Consider the following 23,041-nt stretch of genomic DNA (forward strand, 5'->3'; position numbering starts at 1 on the left):
AAAAAAGCTCAGAAAAGCACGAAACGCAATTATCCCGATACACGTCATACAAAACATAAGAAAATTGAAAGAGAACTTTTACAATTTATCTTACGTGTTTACGGAAAATTTAGTTTTTTCTTTGCTTTCATGCTTTTCTTTGAGCTCGTATTTATATTCCTGAGAAATTTGGTATAGCTGCAAAATACTTGGACAGATTAAAAAAAATCAGAAGTTCTATGTACGAGTGAAACGAGAACATCAATGACATTGGAAACACTAATTGCGGCCAAAAAATTTCGATTACGTTTTATATTTCTTATTATTATTTTTTATTCTATGTATAAAACAAAACGTAACATCCAAAAATTTTCACACCAAATCGAATATGTGTTCTACTTCCCTGGTACTTCCACTCCTAGAACGTATTTTCGCTAGAGTGAACAAAATTAGAAGAAAAAGAAGGTTTGCGTCTTGATATAAATACTTTAAGGTCAACAAATAGTTGAATTCATTGGTTTTAAGCCCTTTTTTTGACTGTAAACTCATTACATCAATGAAATTTTAATATTTGCTTGGGTTTAAGCGTTTTTCGGCATATACTGATTTTTATACTGATTTTCTGAACAGCATACTGATTTTTTGGTCAAAGATGGTAGGCAAGCACTGATTTTTCAGCAAAATGACATGGTAACATTAGTTTATTATACTTTGTGCGTGAAAATCAACGATGGTCCTATTTTTCGAAACAAAAGGTTTTACTTTGGAAAGAGATTCATTTATTTCGCCTCTGCTTTTGTTGTGATTGTTCTACACACCAAATTGAATGTTTGTTTGTCTGTCTACCCAATTTTGAGTTGTTATTTTCGGTTTTGTTATTATATGCCGTTGGGATGACAAATTAACACATTCATTTAATGATTGTTGTGATTAGTTTTTTAATTACAGTTGAAAATCTGGATGTTTATGCGATTTAGTGCTTATGATTTTGTAAAATATGTTCATAGATTGATGTTCAGACATGTCTAGTAGCCAGACATCAGACGTAAAGTGTACGCTTAGGACTTTTTGAATATTTTTTTCTGATATTCTACTGTAACTGTTGAATATCGAAGTAGTCATCTAAATTGATTATCAACATAGCGTTGAGTTTATTGTATTAGATTGAGTTTAATAAAAATAGTTTAGTTCACACAGTACAAACGAGTAGACGTATTTCTAATACACAACATATTTTGGCGACAAAGACTTTTTTTTTATAAGAACCTAAGCTACCTTGTAAAATTCTTAAAAAATCATCATGAGTGAATTCACACAGTTTTTGAGTTATTTCCAAGATTTCATGGCATTGCAACAACAACAAATGCAACAGCAAGAAATCCGTCACAATCATACTCAAACCACCATCAACGAAATTCTCGGCATTTTAAACAATGTATCGAATCGTGGTTCAACCGAAAATCTCGTTGGAGCCCCTCGAAAAACCACAGATCCCGAGTTTTTGATCGAAGCTTTATCAACCTCACTCACCGAATTCGTCTACGACCCCGAAAATGATTGCATCTTCGAAAACTGGTATCGTCGATTCCAAGATTTCTTCGAAAGAGACGCAGCCAACTTGGACGACTCTGCAAAAGTGAGACTATTGCTTCGTAAATTGGAAACGTCTGCTCACCAAAGGTACGTGAACTACATACTCCCAAAACGTTCATCAGAATTCAGTTTCACTGAAACCATCGAAAAATTGAAGAAACTATTTGGAAAACACGAGTCCCTGTTCAAAACTCGCTTCAAGTGCTTCAAAATCAACAAAAATGATGAAATGAACTATCTCGACTACATGGGAAATGTCAACAAAGCTTGTGAAGATTTTGAACTGAAGAAAATGTCCATCGACCAGTTTAAATGTCTCATCTTCGTTGCCGGCCTATCATCGACCAGAGATCTCGACATCCGAACAAAGCTTTTATCAAAACTTGATGTCGAACACGATAAAATCTTAGTAGACGTATTTCTAATACACAACAGTAACAATAAAAAGGGTAGCCTAGCGCCCGAGCCGTGCGAAGCAATGCACAATTGAAGATTATATTTGCACAAATTGAAGTAATGAATTTCACAAAAATTTAAAATTTATCAATCATTGCGTTTTATTACTAAAGATCGAAAAAAAAAACATTTCAAAAATATGTTAACGTATTCATTGCTGTCGCTCATTCTGACCAATAATAACAGACATTTATTCAACAGTTAATTAACCAATATCACTATGTTTTTGCGAAAAGTGAAAAAAATGTCATAAATTGATTCAAAAATTCGCTTAAAGAAAAAACTTAGCCGGGTTTTAAATGATTTCAACGACATAAATAAAGATAAGATGATTAGTTCATTTCAAGTGACATGATGTAGTGCGGCCTATATAAAGCCGAGCAAAATAGTGTATTTCTCAGTCAACAATAGGAATTTGGTGAATCAATTCCCTTCAAACACTAAAATAACACTTCCAATAAAGTCATAACGTCAGTCAAACCCATAATTAAAAATGAAGTTCACAATGCAATTCGTTTTGATCGCCACTTTGGTCATTTTTGCGTTTGTCATTGATGGTTACATGTGTGACTGTCCAAACGGTCTCGAAAATCGTACTGGTTCCTGTTGGTGGAATAACTGGCGTAAGTTATGCTAATTTATTTGGTTATTATTTTTATAAACCGCGAACGTTCGGAAATCTTGAGTAGTTTGTTTTTCGGGTTCTTAAATGTTCTGGACGATTTTTAATTTTAACTGAAACTAGATGAAAAAACGTATACATTCACATGGCATTTGGTTTCAGTATTTTAAATCGAGTAGTGTTTTCTGAACAACTTTGTTCGTTTCGACCAATCACAATCCAATTATACTGTTGGAGAATAATGAGTAGACAATTATGTTCATAATGACGATCCGTCTACAATACGCACGTAGTAAACTTTATTAAAGAGGAAACGGTTGCAAATATAAAATAGAGTTTTGAATATTGTTGCTTAGAATTTAGTATTGATTTGTGTTCATTTTGAATGACATCATTCGTGAGTTATGATCAATTGGATTAAATGTATACAGTTAGAACAAAATATAACTATATTCAGCTGCTTTCTAAATTCAATATCCAAACAAAGTTACGAAGAGGGCCATTTTGCTGCTGTGCAGGCCTGAGCTGAGGTGAATTTGCTGACACAGGCGCCTAAAGCGTAAGTTTAACGCTGCAAAATTTTTATTATTTGCAAATATCATCCTTACTAAAATTGATAAACATCGTAGATCATTGCAAGCAATGGCAATTTTGCCCTGTGAATACGTTGAAAAAAAAACGCTCCAGGCACCTGTGTCAGCAAATTCAGCTCAACTCAGGCCTACTTAACAGCGAAATAGCACTCTCTGCGAAATTTAATAATTTGACCACATTTTTGCAAATGGCTATTCAAATTTGAATCCGAAAACTCATCTAGGACGAAATTTATCCAATATTTTCTTGTTTTTTTCTAAATGAATCTATTTGCCACGCGTAGTTTGCTCATTATTCACTTTTTAAATGTTCATAAATCATGAGAAAAAAATGAGATTTCAGAACGATAAAGAGGAGCTAAAATTTGCCTAAGTTTTTTTTTGCACAATTAAAATTTATGGGATTTTCGACTTCCGAACGTTCAATGTACTTAATTTAGGTATTTAATTTTCGGAACACTTGAATGTTGAAATAATAATAAAAATAAATTGAAAGATTTAATTGAAATTGTTTTCGTAGGGGTTCGAAATGAACACTGTGGCGAATCATCGAAACAATTCAGTTTTCCACACTTGGGTGGTAAATGCTATTGCTGCGAAAAATAAATGCTCTGTTTCAATCACATTTTTCCAAGAAATGAAATTTTGATGACCTAACGGAAATTTTTTGTTAATAATTTTTTTTATGCTATGGGTTGTTTGGGGCCCCTCCATATGCTATTCCGGTAGTGGGATTTGCGATTTTTTATATTTTCACTATTTCTCTTGGTGAAGATTTTTTTAACATTTTTCTTTCAATAAAACTAACTTGCTTTGCCAAAATAAGATGTTTTTTTTTATTCCGATTCAACAATTGAATTTCAACTATTTTCATTTTGGATGAAAATCGTTGCTTTTTCATTGCAAATAACCGTCTTTTTAGCACTACACGAAATTTAGATCTATCGTATTTGTTGGTAATTTTTTGTTCAGCCACCATCAGTTTTAAATGCCTTGGCCGATTGCTTTTAGAGAACATCTAAACTGAGTCCACTGCGAACAAAGTCTCTTTTACGCTAACAGCAATTCGTACACGAACAAGTCAGTGCGACAGTTGGCGTGAGCGAGACAAAGTTTGACAGCAAACAATTTGGTTATATCGGTTTAAATGTTCTTTGGCCATGTGAGCAGTGATGGTTTTTCGTTAGCCAGCATTGTCTTAGCCTTGGCTTACACCAAAAACTGGTGTAAGCCAATCGTTAGCCAGCTATCTGTGTGAAATGAGTACATTCAAAGTATAATAATTATTGATTTGCGTATTCTGATTCAAATCATACAAATTTTAAAAAAAATTAATATATTTCAATTAATTTTCAATTTGAAAGTCATTTTTATAATTTGAGTTATTTTTTTTCAAAAACTTAATAAAAAAAATGTCGATGTTTGGTTTCATTTAAAGTCTGACCTGGTGATTTAAATGTCAGTCACAAACGTCAGTTCAGATGATTGCGTTCAGTTTTTAATGAAGTTTTTTCACTGGTCTACACATTCGTTAGCCAGTATACACTTATGCGGCTAATTAGCCAGCTAATTGGTTCTTCACTGCATGTGAGGTAGTCTTTGCAACCTACAGAAATCCTGCCACTAAATTGACCGATTCTAAACAAGAAAAATGAAATACAAAACGTTGAACATTTAGAACGAAATGTGTTTTTTTCTTGAATGATGAGATTCAGAGTGAAAAAAATTTAGAATGATATTATTTTCGTGATTTTTCAACAGATGAAGACTATTCTATCCGACCGATCCGTATCATAAAGCGGAGATTGACTTTTCATATAGAATCACAACAATTTTGTGATACTTTTTGGAAAATAATTGATGGAACAAGGAAAAATCGAGAATAATATAATATTTCTTGGGGGAAATACTTACAAAATTAAAAATACCAATTTACACTCAAGAGTAAGACATTCAAAAATGTTATAGAAAATGAAAAAAAAACGACTAAAAGATAAAAATCGACGAAAAGCACACAAGAAGTGTTCATCAATCTGAACAACGCTTTGCTTGTGAATCGAACATTGTTTCGCAGGTTTTATTAAAAGTTCTTAATTAAGTTTGAGCTAAGTTTGAGACAATTCTCATCTAAGATTAGAACATCTAATCTGATTTTCGTACTTACGTTTAAACTGGACATTTTTCCATCTTTTCTCGAAATTGCTTGACAGCTTTGTCTTTGAATGTTTCTGTTTTTCTGTCTTTCCTTCACATTCCCTACTTTTTCCTCAGAAAATTTCTTTGTTGTTTTTCTCGTCTTTCTTACCCACTCTCATTCTCTCTCTCTCTCTCTCCTTCTTTCTCCCTCTCTCCTCGACTCTCTCTCCTCCTCCTTCTTTCTCGGTATTTTGCTCCATTCAATGGAAATTGCTGTAGACGTACAAAGATTTGAGGTATGCGTAATTAAATTTCTGCTCGTTCTTAAGTACCCAAATATGTTGAAATCATGTTTAAGACCGGAAAAAGTGCGTTGTGACTTGAAATTTCGTTCATAGTTCCGTCACCGTCTGATGGATTGCAACATTCACTGGTGTTGATTGTTGATCCAGTCCATTTTACATTTTTTATCGTTAGCATTTCAGGTGAGCTACAATTGATCGCCGTACAGCACCATCGTACTACAATCGCAACAGCAACAACTCCACCTTTGATTCAATGGCATTGAATAACTCCAGCGTAGCATAATTGCTCTAGCACAAAAATTCGGTTAGAGTAATAAAAATCGTAATAATAAAATCTCCTAGCGATGAAAATAGTCGTAATAAACGTGGAAAACTGCTTGAAAATCGATTTTTATGTACCTAAACAAGCTATAAAGAGTAAATTCAACAAAAAGAATGAGAAAAAACACAATCCTGTTGTGAATTGAAAACCAAGGCCGAAACGAATTTTATTCATTTTGAACAACATGTTTTTATGCAAAATTTCCGAATACATTGACCGCCTCCATTTTCAGTTAAAGACATTTTTCTTCATTTCATTTTCATATTCAAAGCTAATTTGCTATTAGTGTTCTGTTTTGTTTTTAATTATTTCTAAGCCAATAAGAGTGTGTGAGTGTATATGGTAAATTGTGTGTGTGAAATTATTAGTCATTAGTGTGTTTTATACACGATTTTAAAATACAATTTCTTGTCGATCGCAATTGCAAATTTTGTTTTTTTTTTTTCATTTTGTCTTTTTGGTTTCACTTGTTGCAATACAGATTTCTTTTAATATTTATAAATATGGATAGGAATTCGGTTGGTTATTTTAAAAATGTCTTTCATTAAGATAAATCAGTAACTCAGCTTTAAGTGTTGAGCAGCTAATCAAATTTAATACATTGTTTTTCATTTATAAAATTACAAAGGGATTTGCACCGCAATATTTAACCGAACGAATAGTCTATAATAATCAAAATATAAGGAAAAACACATTAAGAAGCCGCAACAACATTGAATTGATAAATGCAACCAAAGCATGTAGCCAAAATTCACTCTTTTATAAAGGGATTTCCCTATTTAACCCTCAACTGCATGAATTTTTCCTAGGACTGGGAGTACTGGTATTTGGTTGATTTTTGGCCATAGATAACGAAAAAAATATTCATAATCCTAGATTTCCCATGGTTTAGTCAGGAAATGCGATAGAAATAAGTCAGAGAACAATGAAATCCATTGTTTAAAAGTGTCAAAAATATGTCTAATTTGGAAACCGAATAATTTATTTTGTCAAATTTTCGTTTTCGTGCACATTTTTGTTTATAACTCACCAATCGTACGACATAGACAAATGACGCCAAAGACAAAAATAAAGAAAAAACATTGACTAATAAAAATTCCTCTTGAAGCAATGTCATCCGCCTTACGATTCACATTATACAGGTGTTTAAATGATGCCCGCCAAAAGGCGGGCTTATGCAGTTGAGGGTTAATAGCTTGCCTGTTAATATTGGAAATGAAGAATCAATCGATAAATTTAAAACCAAACTAAAAGATGTACTTATGGAAATTATCTAAATAAATTAAATTATTATTATATAGCTAATAAGTTTCAGGTCGCCCAGGTTTTTTTAAAACGTTTTTGTTTTCATTGTCCTCAATTAAAAATTGGTTAATGTGCGCTCAACACACAATAGAATTGGTATTTTATTTTTTTTGTGTTCATTTTATTTGGCTTGAATTGGTTGATTGAATTTTATTCCGCATGTGAGTTAAGCAAAAGAACAGAACAAAGTTCCCGATAACACTGAAGAATTGAGGATGAATCACATCAATTAACATCACTTGCAAATGCATTTAAAAATCATCTCGTCGTAGGTTCCTTTCAAAGAAACTTTCTTTGATAGCATTCTATTCATCTATCAACGTATTGATCTCACGCTTTTCATTTCTGCTTAAAATAAATTTTTGGTCGCGTATTTGAGCTCAGCCAATCGACACTATTTTATGCATACAGTTGTTCAAAAATTTCTTCTTTTTCTAATCTGAAAACTAAATTCTAATGGCTTTTGGGAAAAAAATGGCTTTCACCCATGAAAATCCATCAAAATGAATGCCAAAAGAAAGAATTTATACATGCGACTAACTCCGGGTTGGAGTAAATTATCGTGTTAAAATCGGCAATTGTTCAATTCAATTCATATCTATTGCGATTTTGAAAATTTACAACCAAAATTGATGCTTGAATATTGTTTTGTGTTGGTTGTTTGGTCAAAGAATCAGCTCAAGTGGCGGCTTTTTTGCGTAATCCTAAACATATTTTTGATTTCTTTCATGTTCTTTTTTGTTGTTGTATATTGTTTTGTCTTCAAATGCTTACACGTTGTTGGATAATTGGATTGGTATTTGTTGGTAAACTATCTGTTGTTGATTAAGTAGAAATAATTTCTAATGTTCTAAACATAAATTTTACATAAGTGTTAACTGAAATACCATATGAGATTTTAATTTTTCTTCGTCCATTATTATCTGGGATTTCGGCCAAATATATATAAAAGTTGAGAGTGTGTGTGTGTCCACTGTCCATCCTCAGAGTGTCTCATTCAACAAACTACGTCTTATTATGAGGTCGACGTTTAACACGAAAAAAGAACAGCCCGTTTTTTGCCGTCGACATCATAAGATTGTTAAAAATTAAACAAATTGTTCGATATTTTCATCTCTTGTTTGGCAAAATAATTGTGCCGTTTTTTTGTATACTTTAAATTCTATATTACGTTCATAGTCCTAGTTTTTTTTTTAGTTGAATGTCATACGAACTACGTTTTTTTGCGTGTTTAGTTAACTAGAAATACAATTTTGTCCTAAACTCTGATTATCATTTTTTGTGGTTTTTTTTTTGGAGCTGCGATGGGCAATGAGCGTGAAATCAACCCGCTGCTTTTGTGAAAAATGTAGCACTGAATTGGCCAATAAAGTACAATAAAATAGAATACAATGCCTGATGTGTCATAGAACCATTGTTGAACGAACATTCTAACGAACATTGCTAGAAATTGTTAGACATTATGTCTCTATTTGTTAGCGCCATCATTCAAATATAATGCTGATTGTGCAATTTTTTTCGGTCTTAAGTCGGTGCCGGCGAGTTGATAGCATCTTCATTTAGCCAACATAGAGCCGATTGATTGTTTGTCAATCATTGAACTTGTTTTTTTGTTGTTGTTTTTGCTTAATTTAATTGAAAATAAATGTTCTAAGTGTAAAAAAGATTCCGATGGAGTTTTGGTTCTTGGTAGCAGTCGGCAAAATTGAAATGAATAGACATGGTTGGTTGCATAGCTCAAACTAAACGGTTTTCAATGAAAATTTTCGATTTCTTTTCCGCTTGTTTTGATACTCGATTTTCTGAGTTTGGCTTCGGAGAAATCAGATTTTTTCCAATTACGAAAAACGTCTTCCTTTCCCTTAACAAGAATGTCTTCCTTTCAAACCGTTATGGGGCAATTCCCACAAGCAATTCATCACATCGAGTGTAGATTTGAGAAACTCAACATTGATCAATTCAAACGGCCGAAAAAATCGCTCCATTTGCTATTTAAATAAATTTAAAATGGAAAACTTGTGATATAAAACCATAAATTGTGCAAAAATGTGGCCGTTTTTCTTAACTCTACTCTTCGAGAGAGAAAATAAACGGAGATGGCGACGTACAGTCTTGAAATGTGTGTGTGTGTGTGCGTGCTTGCGAGTGATATGAGAATGGCGGAAATTGAAAACGAAATGGGCAATTTCGGATGATGCGACCAATAAAATATGTCAATATTGCAAATGTTCTCTCTCGCTCTTAGTCATCGTCGCTCACGAAATCGTGTGGATGGCACAGAAAAAGAACTTTCTTGTGATATCTTCAGATTTTGTATGGTTCAATTTGAACGCTTGGTTCGATAGAAAAGAGAAAAGGAGAGAGAGAGAGAGAGAGAGAGAGAGAGAGAGGGAGAGGGAGAAAGAGAAAAAGAAAGAAACAAACAGAGTACAAAAGGAGCCACACTTTCCTGTTCAATGCAATTCTTTTTTTTATGTTCAATTCGCAATTTTTCCACATCAAATCTCGCTCCATTCACATTGACAAAATGATACACAATGGTAAACAAAGCTTGTCTAATGTCTATCTTCTTCTCTAATATTGAGCCATTTTAGATGACAATTACCAGGCGTAGCAATACAATTTTAAAACACGTGCCTCATTAAATGCAGTATTTTCACTCTTTTATGCAATTTGGTGCAAATTTTCACCTTTTTTTTTTTAAAGCGATTGATCCTCAAATTACCTCCTCAAACATTGAGGGAACACAACATTCATTCACATTGAGGGAACCATTTTGACACAGCTGAAGCAATTTCCATCAATTGAAGATTGAACTGTTATTATTTTAGAGATTTTAAAATGTTGTGGGAATATGTAATTTTATTTCGACTTTAAATATTTAAATTTGATGTTAAAATTCGGTAATTTGAGTACATTTTAGGATTATAATGGATTGAGTGCTATGAATTTTGATTTTTGATTAGTTTGTGTCGTAATTTGACTTAACCAATTCAACCAATTTTGCTTAAAAATTGTCTTTAATTAGGAATAGACGTATAGTTTATTCAAGGTGTGAGGGTGATTTGGAAAGTTTTCATACTGTTTTTTTGGTGGTGGTGGTGGTAGTATCGGTGTGAAGGTGTGGAAAACTTACGTGTTTGTTGGAGTTTTTCTTTATTTAAAAAAAACAGTTGGACGAAAGCCCAAACATCATCGAAATTGACAACCCATGTTCTGCAAAAATACACACATCAATTCAAAGAGATTACCTTTTGCACCATATGACTGCCGTTCGTTGGACACACAAGAGTTGAACAGTGAACGTGGAAAATTGTTCATTGAAAATCATTCGAATCGAAAACCGTTGGGAAATTGATCAATTGATCTGTGAGAAAGTGATTCGTTGAACACTGTACAGTGTTCATGAGCAGCTGAACACTGTTCAAAACAGTTCGAATTGATCAAGAGTTGAACCAAAAAGTCATGTCAAAATCGATCACAAGTGGGGAAAAAAATCGTACATTTTAAAATGGAGTTGGTTGAAAAAAATTGAAATTCAACCAAAGTTCATTGAAATGAAGTTCAGCCAAATCAAACAGATTTGAATCAAAGATAAAAATCATTCATTTCTGCTTTGAAAGCGTATATTTGCATGAAAAGGAGCAATTTAATTGGAGAATGTTGAACCGCTTGGTTTTATGTTATTGTTGTTCTGTCTCAAGCCATCGGCGACGTTCCATTGCTCTATCCAATCTTCAAAAAGAAGAATAATTACGGATCGATTCTCATTCCCCCTTCAAAATACCTCTCCATTCCATGACTTGTGCTCGTCGCTCATAAGTGGCGAGTCTCATCGTCCCGTCTCAACGAGATCGGAAATTGGTATGTGTCGATGTCGAAAAAGTGAAAAAACAGAGTACGATAAATAAATAACAGTGGAAAATATATATATATATATATCATCGTTAATAATTATTATTCTAATTAATAATTTTTATAATACTTTTATTCGATTTCACATTTGTCTATACGATGGATGAGTATATTATAGTATTTGATAGGCTTTCTGGCGTTAAAATTGTTTTTTTTTAATGTTGTCATTTCTTCTTTCTTCTCACATTTTTTTTTTGATTTAAGAAAAAGTGTTGTTTTTGTTTGTTTGTTTTGTGATAAAAAAATCGATTTTTTTATTCCATTTTTTGTTTGTTGTTTAAATTGTTACTATATCATCGGAAACATTTAATTCGACACGCGACGCAACGCTGGTACACACACTTATATTTTAATTAGCTGTATAAGAGAACGATTGTATATATAGATCTTGTGTTTGTTTTGTTTTTGTCTTGTTGTTGTTTTTTTTTTAAGAAATGAAATAGATTTGCATATCTCGTGAGGAACCGAAACAAATTCGAGAAGTTTTGAAGGAAAAAAGTCGAAAGGTTTTTTTTTCAAGTGAGTTAGTGAGTGAGTAAGAAGGAATTAGGAGGAGGAAGAAAAAACAGTTTGAGGAGCAAATAAAATACGTTTAAACATTACATGCTGGACGCTCGTGCTCTCGTCGTCCATCACTTTGCGAATTTCTCTAATTAGGCTAACGATTTTTTTTATTTGTTTGTTTGTTTCTTCTTCTCTCTAATTTCTATTTCATTTTATTTTTATCTACTTGTGTTTTTCTCTTCATTTTACTAATTACTATTTTGTCACCATTTTTTATTCTCAATAGATTTTTTTTTCTTGTTTTACTAGAGTTCACCAGTCAATTATGGATAGTGTAACATGCCAAATTCCAAATGCTTAAGTGCGTTGGATCATGTTCAAAATCCCAGAAACCGAATTACCAATCTCTGGGGGTGGTTTTCACGAGATCCCCGGCCAAAAAACCATTTTCCCAAGGATAAAATAGAAAACACGTTTCCCAACTGTGAACGCACCGTGGAAGCTCCCATGCATTACCCGAGGCAAAAATTTGCTTCTGGTTGTTTTCACCTAAATGCCTTATCGAACCCGCATAGACATTTAAAATCCAGCATCCAACACTATCTCCACTTTACTGGTCAGTTGTTTTTTAAATGCTTTTTTTTATCCCTACTCAGTCTCCGTACTATTGCTGCTGAGTTATTTTTCTACATATTTTTTTACATATTAAATATTCATACGATTTTTCGACTACGATAAATTGTTGTTTTACTTAAATTTTTTTTTTTTTATTTCATTTGGCTGATGGCTTATTTATATCAACTATAGTTTCTTTTTTCATAGATAGATTTGTCATTTCAATTGGGGGAGGAAAGTGTAATTTAAAAAAAAAGAAGAACAAAATAGATGATTGCGGAAGTAATTTATTCCGGGTTCAGTGAATAAAAATGAAATAAATAAATCGGTTACCGGGACATCGATGTAAAGACAGACTAGTTTCAAATAGAATTTGTGAATAAAAAAACAGGGCCATCAACATTGATTCAATTTTTTATATCGGTTTTGCTATACTAGCAGCTACTGCGTTGTTAAGTGCATGTAATTTGATTAATTTGATTCCATCCGAACCGATGTGTCGTTTCATAAACCAAATTTGATGTGGAACTCAAAACCAAACATTCAGTCACACATGAAGTTACACACTATACTGAAGTGTGTGTATATCGTGTGGCAGCAAATCCATTTATCCAACCGCAACATATTCCATTTCTGCACATGGATACCACCAGAAATAGGATCCACCATAGGTTTTGTGTGTGTAACATTGAACTTGGACCGAATTTTGAATGTGTTGATTTGATTGCTATTTGACAACGTTATGTAATATGGGGTTTCAGTTTGAATTTGAGCCACCAGCTCATAGTGACCTATTGTTGTTTTGGAAAGAAAATTTTTCAAAATTCGAATTCCGAGTTTCGAATATCGTTTTCCATCTTGACTTCGAATTGAAGTTCGAATTGTTTTCCGAATTCTAATTCGCTTAAAGATTTGAAATTAAATTTAACTAAATTAATTAGATTTCGAATCTATTCGAGGAAAAAATAGAATTGAATTCTTCAAAGGGAATCAAACAAATCTTGTATCAAATTCAAATTGAATATGGATTTCCTTAACGAATGCGTTTAAACTGAAATTCCGAACCAACGAAAAAAAAAACATTTGATTAAATTCCGCAAATCCTGAAACTGTTTAGTCAATATCGAATCGCCCAGTAGCCGAGAGGCCGAAGAAAAGAAACGAAAAAAAAACAACAAAGAACTACCAAATACAGAAAGAGAATGATTGATACGGAATAGCATACTAGTAAATATACACTTATATTTGTGTGTTGGTTGCTATTCATTGAGCCAAGTGCAACCGAACACACACATTGCATATAAGTGGAAATGTGTGCATTAAGCGTAAGCATCTGTGTGTGGTTATTTGATTGAAAGTGAACATTTACATACAATTGTATATTATATGCCAGTGGTAATCTTTTCTATCTCATTCTCAATTTTGCTTCGTCTATACCTCTTGTTCTCAACACCATGCACAAACAGGAAGATTAAGGAGAGCATAGGTGATTTATGCAGCCGATAATTGGAATTTGCATACCTATGCTCCATACAAAGTATGTGGCTATAATTTATGGCAACGCTTGAAATCACCGGGAAATGCAATGTGGTAACGTCATGTGTGCAATAATATCCAATGCATGCACAACATGTCGGTATTAGTGATGAGCTTGATTTATTTGATTTCGACAGATGTTGAACAGAGCGTGTTTCTTTGCGTCCTTTTTTTTCGAAGAAAACTCCCATAATTTCAAGCATTTTCGAACATTCCATCCGAATTAAATCCACACACTGCCAGAATGAAATGCACACACATACAGTGAGCAAAATTACGATCAATTTGATACGAGATTTATTGGCAAAATGCGATGAATTTGCGGTATTTCCCGTTGATAGCTGTCAATTTAACTCAATTTCAACACGATTGAACTTCATTTCCAGTATATCGTGTGCATGACGGAGTTGATATTCCATTCCGTTGAGATTCATCACTGTGTGCGTGTGTGTTTGTGTGGTGCATTTATGAATTCTGATTGATATTTAATTCTAAATTATCGTGCAAAATAAAAGCTCTCACACTTTTTTGCATTTCGCTTCACACAAATCGTTTGCAGTCGAATTGTATTTCTCATTCTTCTGTTTGTTTTCACGCTGGTTGCGGTCTATAGAATTCTCGATAATGTGATGTGGAGAGTTTGGGTGGGGGGGAAGGGGAGGTGGGGGGGGGTGATAAAGTTAAACAATGCTGTGTGAGGGATTGAGAATAAAAATTGCACGGGCTTGACCAGACGATTGAACACTTTCTCACTGTTTCTTTTTTCTCGCCAAACTTTGCTCTTCTTCTATCTCATCATCTTTCATTCAACTATAATATATAAAATTATTGATAAAATAATATTTCAAGTAAATTTGCTTAACATTTTGTTGTTGTTTGTTGTTCTCTTTACATGCACAATTTGTTTAAGTAACAGTCGCTGCAGGGGCGTTCTTTGATAGATTGCTGTGTGGTGTTGTGTGGTGTGGTGTGGTGTGGTGTATGTATGGAGTTGGTGTATTGCTTGTGTCTCGAAACAATTCAACCAAACAATTTCCAATGTTGAATAGCTCAACCAACCGCCACAAACACACATGCACACAAGAGACACAAACATTGACCACCAAATGAATGGATTCCGTGTTTGGTTGGTGTCCGAATGGGGGCAACATTGAATGCATTTCGAAATTGATTGGCAAAGTGTTGGCACAATTTTGAAGCGTTGTGTCTGCACAACGGCAAATTAGCCGATGGCATGCAACGGAACTTTCGAAAGCAAACACAACGTATTCACATTTCACATTGGGTCAATGTGTGTTACACTACACAGGCTATAATTATATATTCGCTTCATTCCTTTCGTTTCTTCTAAATATATATATATATATATCTATATATTAGTTCAGTTTTGTTTTGTTTTGTTAAATAGTTAAAGTTTGATTTTATTCGATTGTTTACGATCTATTTTGTGTCTTTTTAAATTTCTTAATTCATTTTCCGATTCGATTTTTCGTTTTAATATAGTGTAAATAATGGTGTGGTTGTTCATTTTGAATTAAATCTCTCAAGAAAATTTAACATTTAGATAGAAACTACTGTCGCTTTTTCTCTCTCTTTCTTTCTCTTTCATGTCTCCATTAAAAAAATCTGCTTCCGTTAACATATCACTTTTTGTTGGTTTTTTTTCTTTGTTTTTGTTTTTTTTTTCTCTTGTCGAAGAAAAACAAATGCATTTTTTTTTGTTCTTATAGGCGATTATTTTCAATTCTTTTTTCGTCTCCTCCATTGTTTGCGTGCCCAAATGTCTTTGTCAATGCGGAAGTTTGGTATGTTGTTTTTGTTGTGTATGAGTGTGTATAGGGAAACAAGGCCAACATCCAATTTGGCCTGAGAAAAAAACAAACACGTCTCGCTCTCAGTGGAAATATTCTATTTTTCTCTGGTGGAAAAATCATAATTTAAAATTACCTCCGTTTTCGATTGTGTATAGCTTTGTGGCTGTGTTTTACTTCTTTTTTTTCGTTCTGTCGAACGAGATAGAGACTATAACAACTGGCGTGCGAAACGATCTTATGCGTCCGCTGCGTGATATAGCTGCTGTGTTATTTTGCAAAATAAATGCAAAGTTTCAAGTCCCCAAAAAGATATTGGTCGTCATGCCGAAGATGCGTCTTTTCGTTAGGGAGGAGTAGGGTGGTTAGAAATAAAGTACTTTTTCCCTTGGTTACGATAACAACGACGACGACGGTGGAACGTGTTTTGGAATTGATAATGAGGATTTCATTTCATCCACAGTGCGGATGGAATTGGACCATTTTACACGGTAAAAACATAACAACCATCATACTGTTGATGCGTATGTGTGTATTGAAAATACTGTGTATCATCACGTCATCTCTCTATCTCGTAAATGGTCAACTTATGTTTTCCAGCATTTCCAGCCTCCCAATGGGCCAATAATAAGAGGTGGCCCCACTCATTTACACATTTTGCTGCCTCATTCATTTTCTCGTAAGCTTTTGACGCAACATAAAACACATATACTCGTGTCTCAAAGCCATTATGGCATTTTGCGCCCGTTCGCCCCCAAGAAGAAGAAAAAAAATAACATCATTTTGGCTAAATGTGAAATACACTGTCAACATTGGTCCGCACAAAGAGCTCAAACTGGGCCAAACAACACATAACAGCATTTTAACAGAAATAGAAATTGAAAAACCGCGTGTGTTGTGTGTAAAAACGACAGTAAAAACAAATCAATAGAAGTTCATATATAGTTTTTAACATATTCTTGTCTTTATGACCTAAAAAAAAGATAAATAATTTCCCTTTTTTTTCATTTTTTTCTTTCTTTGCTAAATAATTTCTCTGGTTTGTTCCATTTGTCGGTAGATTGTTCATTTCGTCAATAACATGTATTTCTCTTCTGTTTTTTTTTTTTTTTAATATATCCATTTGTCATGTGAGTGTAAATCTATATATAGTTTTAAGTTTCATTTTGTTTTTTGTTTTAATTCTCTTGTTTGTTTTTAATCAGGTAACATTCGAATGCAATTGATTTCATTTTTTTTCACTATATTTTCCAATCGATTAGGATTAGTTGCTCCTAAAGTTTCTTCTTTTATTTGTAAATAGACTCCTATTTAATTGTTCTTATAACACTATATCGATAAAATTCTTTATAAATCAAACAGTTTTTTTTTCTTTATTTTGTTGATGTTGTAGTTTCTACATAAGTCATTCTTATTTATCTGAAATTGTGTTTTTTTAATTCATTTAATACCACACATTTCTATTTCCAATACATTCGTTTCTATTTGTGTGCACGAGATATTTGTTTTGTTTCTTACTTTGCCGCCATGTATCGATGCAAAGTGTTTTGTCGCTTTGGAAGGCATTCAAAATGTTGTGTGTGTGACAATTCAGTGAGTGTGGTCGCGGTGAGATGAGTGTGGCTTGCACAAGGTTGCTGCAACAGCAATATACCACAGGAGATCCTGGTGGCACCGATTGTAATGTGTTGAAAAATGCATTGTAACACACAGGATTTTACTATCGGTGCCACAAGGTGGGGCTAGTGGTATATGCTCTTGCAGCAACGGTTTTATGGCTGGTATTTGGTATTGGATTGTATCAACTTTAGTTGTGTGAATCGAAACGATTCTTACAAATCGGTTGCAATATTTTGGAATTTCAAGTTTTGAACCTCGTTTGAAATTGATCCGGAACTATTTTTTTTTCAATAATCCAATTTTTTTTTTTACCCCTTTTGAAGATCGTCTAATTTTGAGATACTCGCGAGAGTTGCAACTCACTTAGACCATGGTCTAAACAGCGTTTAGAATAGGATAACAAACAACAGTTTAGAACAAAAAAAGTGCTCTATTTCTGGTTCAAACTCTATGATGTGAAGTTCACATTGTGAACATGAGAGAACCCAAACAAAAGAGTTTGAACAAAAAGGGTTTTATTAATAGACGGGTTCGAACAAATAGAAGGCAACTTAAGATTCTTTTTTGAATTTCGGTTTTCTTCTTCTAATTTGAATTGCATATCTCTATCTTCATCAAATTTTTCGATTGCATATCTTCGACCAATCCAAATAGGCGAAGAATTTCGTGCGAAATAATCCTCCTAAAAGCGAATTAGACAGAAAGTCCTTGAAGATTTGCTTCCAAACAAATTTCAAAGTGAGGCATTGCAATGTAAAAAGGAAACGATTCCCTCTGGAGGAAATCTTCCGATTTCCGAAAACACCTTAAAGAAGAATTGTCTGAAAAGAGTCAAAGACATTCTCTCTCTCTCTCCTTCCATTCTTCTTCAATCATCACATTGTTGAAAATGTTGACCCTCTCATGTTCACACAATATGCGTATGGTACAGAGTCAACAAAGCTGGTATCGTTTATCTAAATGAGCTCCTTTCGAGCATAAAACTCATTTTCGAGTGCACATAGATAGATAATTGCATGAATAAATTCACTTTAAAGTGCATTTTGTTCGTGTTGATAAATTGCATTGACCAGCCGTGCTCAGTATCCTCGGCTCATAAATACAAAAGCTGACCCAATCACAATTGTGTGCACTGCTCAACGACAATTTGTCGAATCGACAGCATACACAAACAGACACACAAACACACTGTGAATGTTAATTGCACAATATAATAATTGATGGCTCTCATTGTTCAATATTTAATGGAATTTCGGTGCGATTCTGTCGAGGGAGAGGGAGAGAGCGAGTTATCGAATCGACCGATACAATATAATTAGTTGATGGAATATTTGATTGAAATATTAATGAATATCCACTTTGGGCAATGGAGTTTTTTTTTCTCGATGCAATTTATATTCCAAAAATACCAACACATTCACACTTGTGCAACCACGACAATACTTCAACGCGCACAATTTATGTGACAAGGACGAGTTTTAATTTCTTTTCAGGATGACCGTTGTTGTTTTGTTGCTTTTTTTTGTAGACACGATGAAAAATGCATTCTGACTGAATATCATTGCCATTGTCAGATATAAACACAAACACACAACTGAAGGACCATTGACCAATCGATTAATTTATATGTTTTATTCAACAACACACCAAACAAAAAAACAAACCATTATACATTCGACAATAGCAAACGGGGTTAAATTACGATTTATCACTACCAACACTAAACCATTTTTTGCATGTGTATGGGTTTGGCAAAAAATATCAACGGTATATCTACGTAGAGTAGAAGAAATAGTCAGAGTTATTACGGTGTTTTATGTTGGTATTGTCCCATCGAATCGATGAACATTTTCCATCGACAATGGATTTGGTTTTCGTAGCAAAATATTTCTGAAGTTTTGGTTTTCGACGAATTTTTATTCTGAATAGGTTCTCAATTGTTGTAAACATCGTTCGTTTTCCCATGAATTACGTTCATATTCAATAGTTCGATCTGAAAAATTTGGGGTCAGAATCTAATAGGCTTCGATCCATAGAGCACTGAAATGGCCCAGAGCATGGATCCAATGACTGTTGGAACAAGAACATAATAGGTAAGTACAGGAGACACCTTACCAGCTTCCTACTTTGGAAACATCGAATGTGGAATTGCTCCATATATACAAGCTCAGAAGGAAATACTTTTACACACGAAATGGGCGTGCTGAGCTAGAATTTGCAGAACATTTTCACTGCATTTTTCAAATAATCTTAAACTAGCGCCTTGATTTTGTTCAGCGCCATTGAAAATTCTTACTTCAAGCCGGTTTCTAATGATTGGAATCCAATGTTTTTCGAAGCCTGATTTCACATTTCTGTCCAAATCTTCTATCGAAGTCATTTAATTTCCAAGTTTTTCGAATGCGTTTATTGAAGTCAATTCCGCATATTTCTTCCAAATCCTTGATTTCATTTGAAAATATCGTGTTTCGAATTAAGCCTAGTCTGAAATGCCATTATCAATAGATAATTAGGTAAGAGCATGCTCGCTACGCAGCCATTGAAAATCATTTACAGCTGCCAAAACAATAGCGTTTTTTCGTAAGTCAATTTTTATTTGGAATTTCTGCTTATTATCACTCGGAGTAATTGTTCGGCTTCAAACTGACTACGGCTTAACGACGATGGCTACAAAATATGAGTATTGTTATGAACGAACCAACGATCGAATGAACAATGCCTATTGCTACGGGTTAGAATTGGTTAAGTATTCAATGGATAACTGGATTTGAGTTTTGTTTGCAGTAAAACACAATTTTGCAGACAAGGTAAATGTGGTGGAAAAATGAATGAAAAAATTCATAGATTTCTAGAGGATCGGTTATTTAAAGAGTGTGTGTGTGTTAAAATGCGATTCAATATCATAATCAGTGTGCGTGATCATTCCATGTCTTTCAGCATCTTACCGTTGTTCATTCTCCAAACTATGGCATTTGGTTAAAAATATTAACCTCTTTTCGTACCCGTCTTTTCTTGCAAGGGACTGAATTCAATTGCCTTGAATCACCATGAAGAATACTGGTAGACAAGTGCAGCTACCAAATTCAAACATTAGATTTAAAATGTCAAAATTCAATCTTATTCCCAAAACCTGGGACGGGAAAATAGAAACAAAACCTTTATGAAACAGAGGTCGTCAATCCTGGAAAAGTCAAACTCATGCTCATAGAAAAAAAATGGTCCGAAATGTTGCGTTCCAATCTGAAGTCATCGATTTTCACACAACTGGATCTAGTTTCGTTTTTAAATAGACTTTGATTACACATACAATTGTATTTTCGGCTGAATTTCGGTGAGTAATGCAATTCGACGCAAAATATAAACACGTTGTTGATGGTCGCTCAAGCTTGGGCATCGGTCAGACCTTGACCGGTCGAATGACTAAAACATTCCGAACACTACAGTACGGATGTGTAACATTCCGGTAAAGTGTTTTGGTGATGATATCACAGCGTCGCGTAAAATTCGTTTCGAAATAGGAAAAAACAGTTGAATGAAGTAGACGAAATAATCGACAGCTGCCAACATCATATGAATATTTTAATCATTCATACCTCACCTAAAACTGGAGCAACAGAATTCTTTGATTTTTTGGTTTTTTTTCTCTTCTGGTCTCAACCAAGTGTTCTTGGAGTGTTTCAATTGCTCGATTGTACCATATTGTATTGCATGCAAGTATGTGTGCTTGTGTGTTAATTGTTAGCTGTGAATTGTATACTATATTAAATATATAATAATATACGTTTGTTTGTTGTTTTTTTTGTCACATCTGACCCATAAACATTTCAGATAACTAAAATTATTTGTTCGACTAACTCGTTTTTTTCTTTTGTTGTGGAGGAAATTTGCTTAAAATTTAAAAAATATATTTTTTTTTGTTTGGTTAACTTATTCGAACATCATATCATTGGTTTTAGTATAAAAAAGAAATGTGCGCACGCAAAAACTCAGTAAATGAATGTGATGAGACGGCAGCGAGTGATGAGTAACGGTGTGTTTACTGATGGCGACGTTTAAAAATTGAATAAATTTCTTGTGTCTCTTAGGGTCTACGTATAGCGTTCACCATCATCAGCATAAATGGTTTGCCCCAGTCCAAGTGACCTGGCTCCCTCGAGCCCCTTAATCACATTCATTTACTAAGTGGCACAGGACAAATTAAGTAATATGGTTTTGTTCATTTATTCGGTGCGCGCGTGTACTTTAACGGGTTATGTTATTGCGTGCGCTCACAGTACACAGTTAAGTTTTTTTTGTAATTTACTCTAAATCTTCTTCCACTTTTAATTCTCCTCCTGTTTTGTTTTTGATTCATCAAAACACATTTATTTAGGAAAAAAAAACGAAAAACAAACGATTTTTTGTTGCAGAAAAATAACTAATGGTCATTCGTGCTACACCGAAACGAAAATCATTCCATTTTGAAAACTAATGAGGTATATTTCACTTGATTTTTTTTTAAATCCTTGTTTCTTGTTAACATTCAATGAGCAATCAGAAGTTGTGTTAATTCCCAGATGGGAATGGGTGGCCAAAATTGGGAAATTAAAACTTGCCTATGAAGAACATGCGAGGGGGGACGCGCGTAGATATGTAGAGAAATAATTTTTAGTAATCGAAAATGTTTACTAGTGCGTGTGTGTGTGTGTGTGTGTGTGTGAGTGTGTGTCCTAGCGATCCTGGCCTCATACATTATTTCTCGCGAAATAACTCTACCGTGAGGGCACGAACTGTATCTCCATGACTTGAAATATTCTCACTCTTTTTCTATATTTCTCTCTGGTTCTCTGTTACGCCCGACTTTCTCATTCATTTATTTACTTCATTTTTTTTTTGCTAAACTTCCTCTGTTGTGTGTGTTTGATTTAATTCAATAATTTTCCTAAATATTTTTTTGTTTATTCTTTGCTTTAAATATGCTTTATACTTTTTGTTTTGTTTTTACTAGAGCTAAACTTTTGTTTAATTAAATTCAATTTGCTAAATGTTTGTTGTTTGTTTGAGATGCACGCTAAAATATTGTTGTTTGTTGTTGTTGTTTTCAATTAGACTCACTGTCGAAGCGACAGACATACGTTTGACAGATTTTTGTTTATTTTAAATATATTTTTTTTCTTTCTTTCTTTTTAAATCATTTGTTTATTCACTTTTTTTTTGTACAAAGCAAAAGACTGCTTGTTTTCTCCATTTTTTTTATTCTTTTTAAATTTGTTTAATTTAAAAATGTTTTTGTTGTTGTTGTTGTTTGTATGTGTGTGTTTTTTGAAAGGAAAGTTAAAAATAATTATACTTTGGTTAGTTGATTTTTTTGTTTGTTTGTTTAGTTGGATTTGGCATGTACGGCTCGCGGCCCACATATGTATATGTGTATATAAATTGTTAGTTCGACGTTAACTGTTCAAATGTTTATTTCCTTCTATGTTGTCTCGTGCGCGCACGGTTTACGCATTTTCATACTACTTTATTTTCCTTCTTTTGTTTACTCTTTCCTAGTGTTTTTTTTGTTGTTGTTTGATTTTTTCCTCAATTTCCCCACTTTCGTTTTGTTGCGCGACACGGCGATACCACGTCAACTTAAGAATAAATGGTGATCACTTCTCGGCCACCGCCTCGCACCATCAGAACACGTTCTAGGCCTTCGGTTAGCACCTCTAAGAATTCCATGTCTGTATGGAAAAGAAACGAAATTC

At 33.7% G+C, this 23,041-nt stretch overlaps 1 protein-coding gene across 34 annotated transcripts in view; it reads right to left on the reverse strand.

Annotated features, from left to right (window-relative positions):
- Positions 1 to 6,140: 6,140 nt before the first annotated feature.
- LOC129574429 (solute carrier family 12 member 4) overlaps positions 6,141 to 23,041 on the reverse strand; it is a 105,133-nt gene continuing 88,232 nt past the window's right edge. For all 34 annotated transcript variants that reach the window (XM_055456453.1, XM_055456457.1, XM_055456448.1 and 31 more), the window contains one exon: positions 6,141 to 23,017. In XM_055456453.1, the coding sequence (XP_055312428.1) occupies positions 22,926 to 23,017 (92 nt within the window). In that variant the 3' untranslated portion in view covers positions 6,141 to 22,925. The remainder of the gene's footprint in view (positions 23,018 to 23,041) is intronic.

This window comes from Sitodiplosis mosellana, unplaced genomic scaffold (genome assembly GCF_009176505.1).
Source record: "Sitodiplosis mosellana isolate CC-2019 unplaced genomic scaffold, AAFC_SMos_1.0 Smas_scaffold_6162, whole genome shotgun sequence".
NCBI classification, from domain to species: domain Eukaryota; kingdom Metazoa; phylum Arthropoda; class Insecta; order Diptera; family Cecidomyiidae; genus Sitodiplosis; species Sitodiplosis mosellana.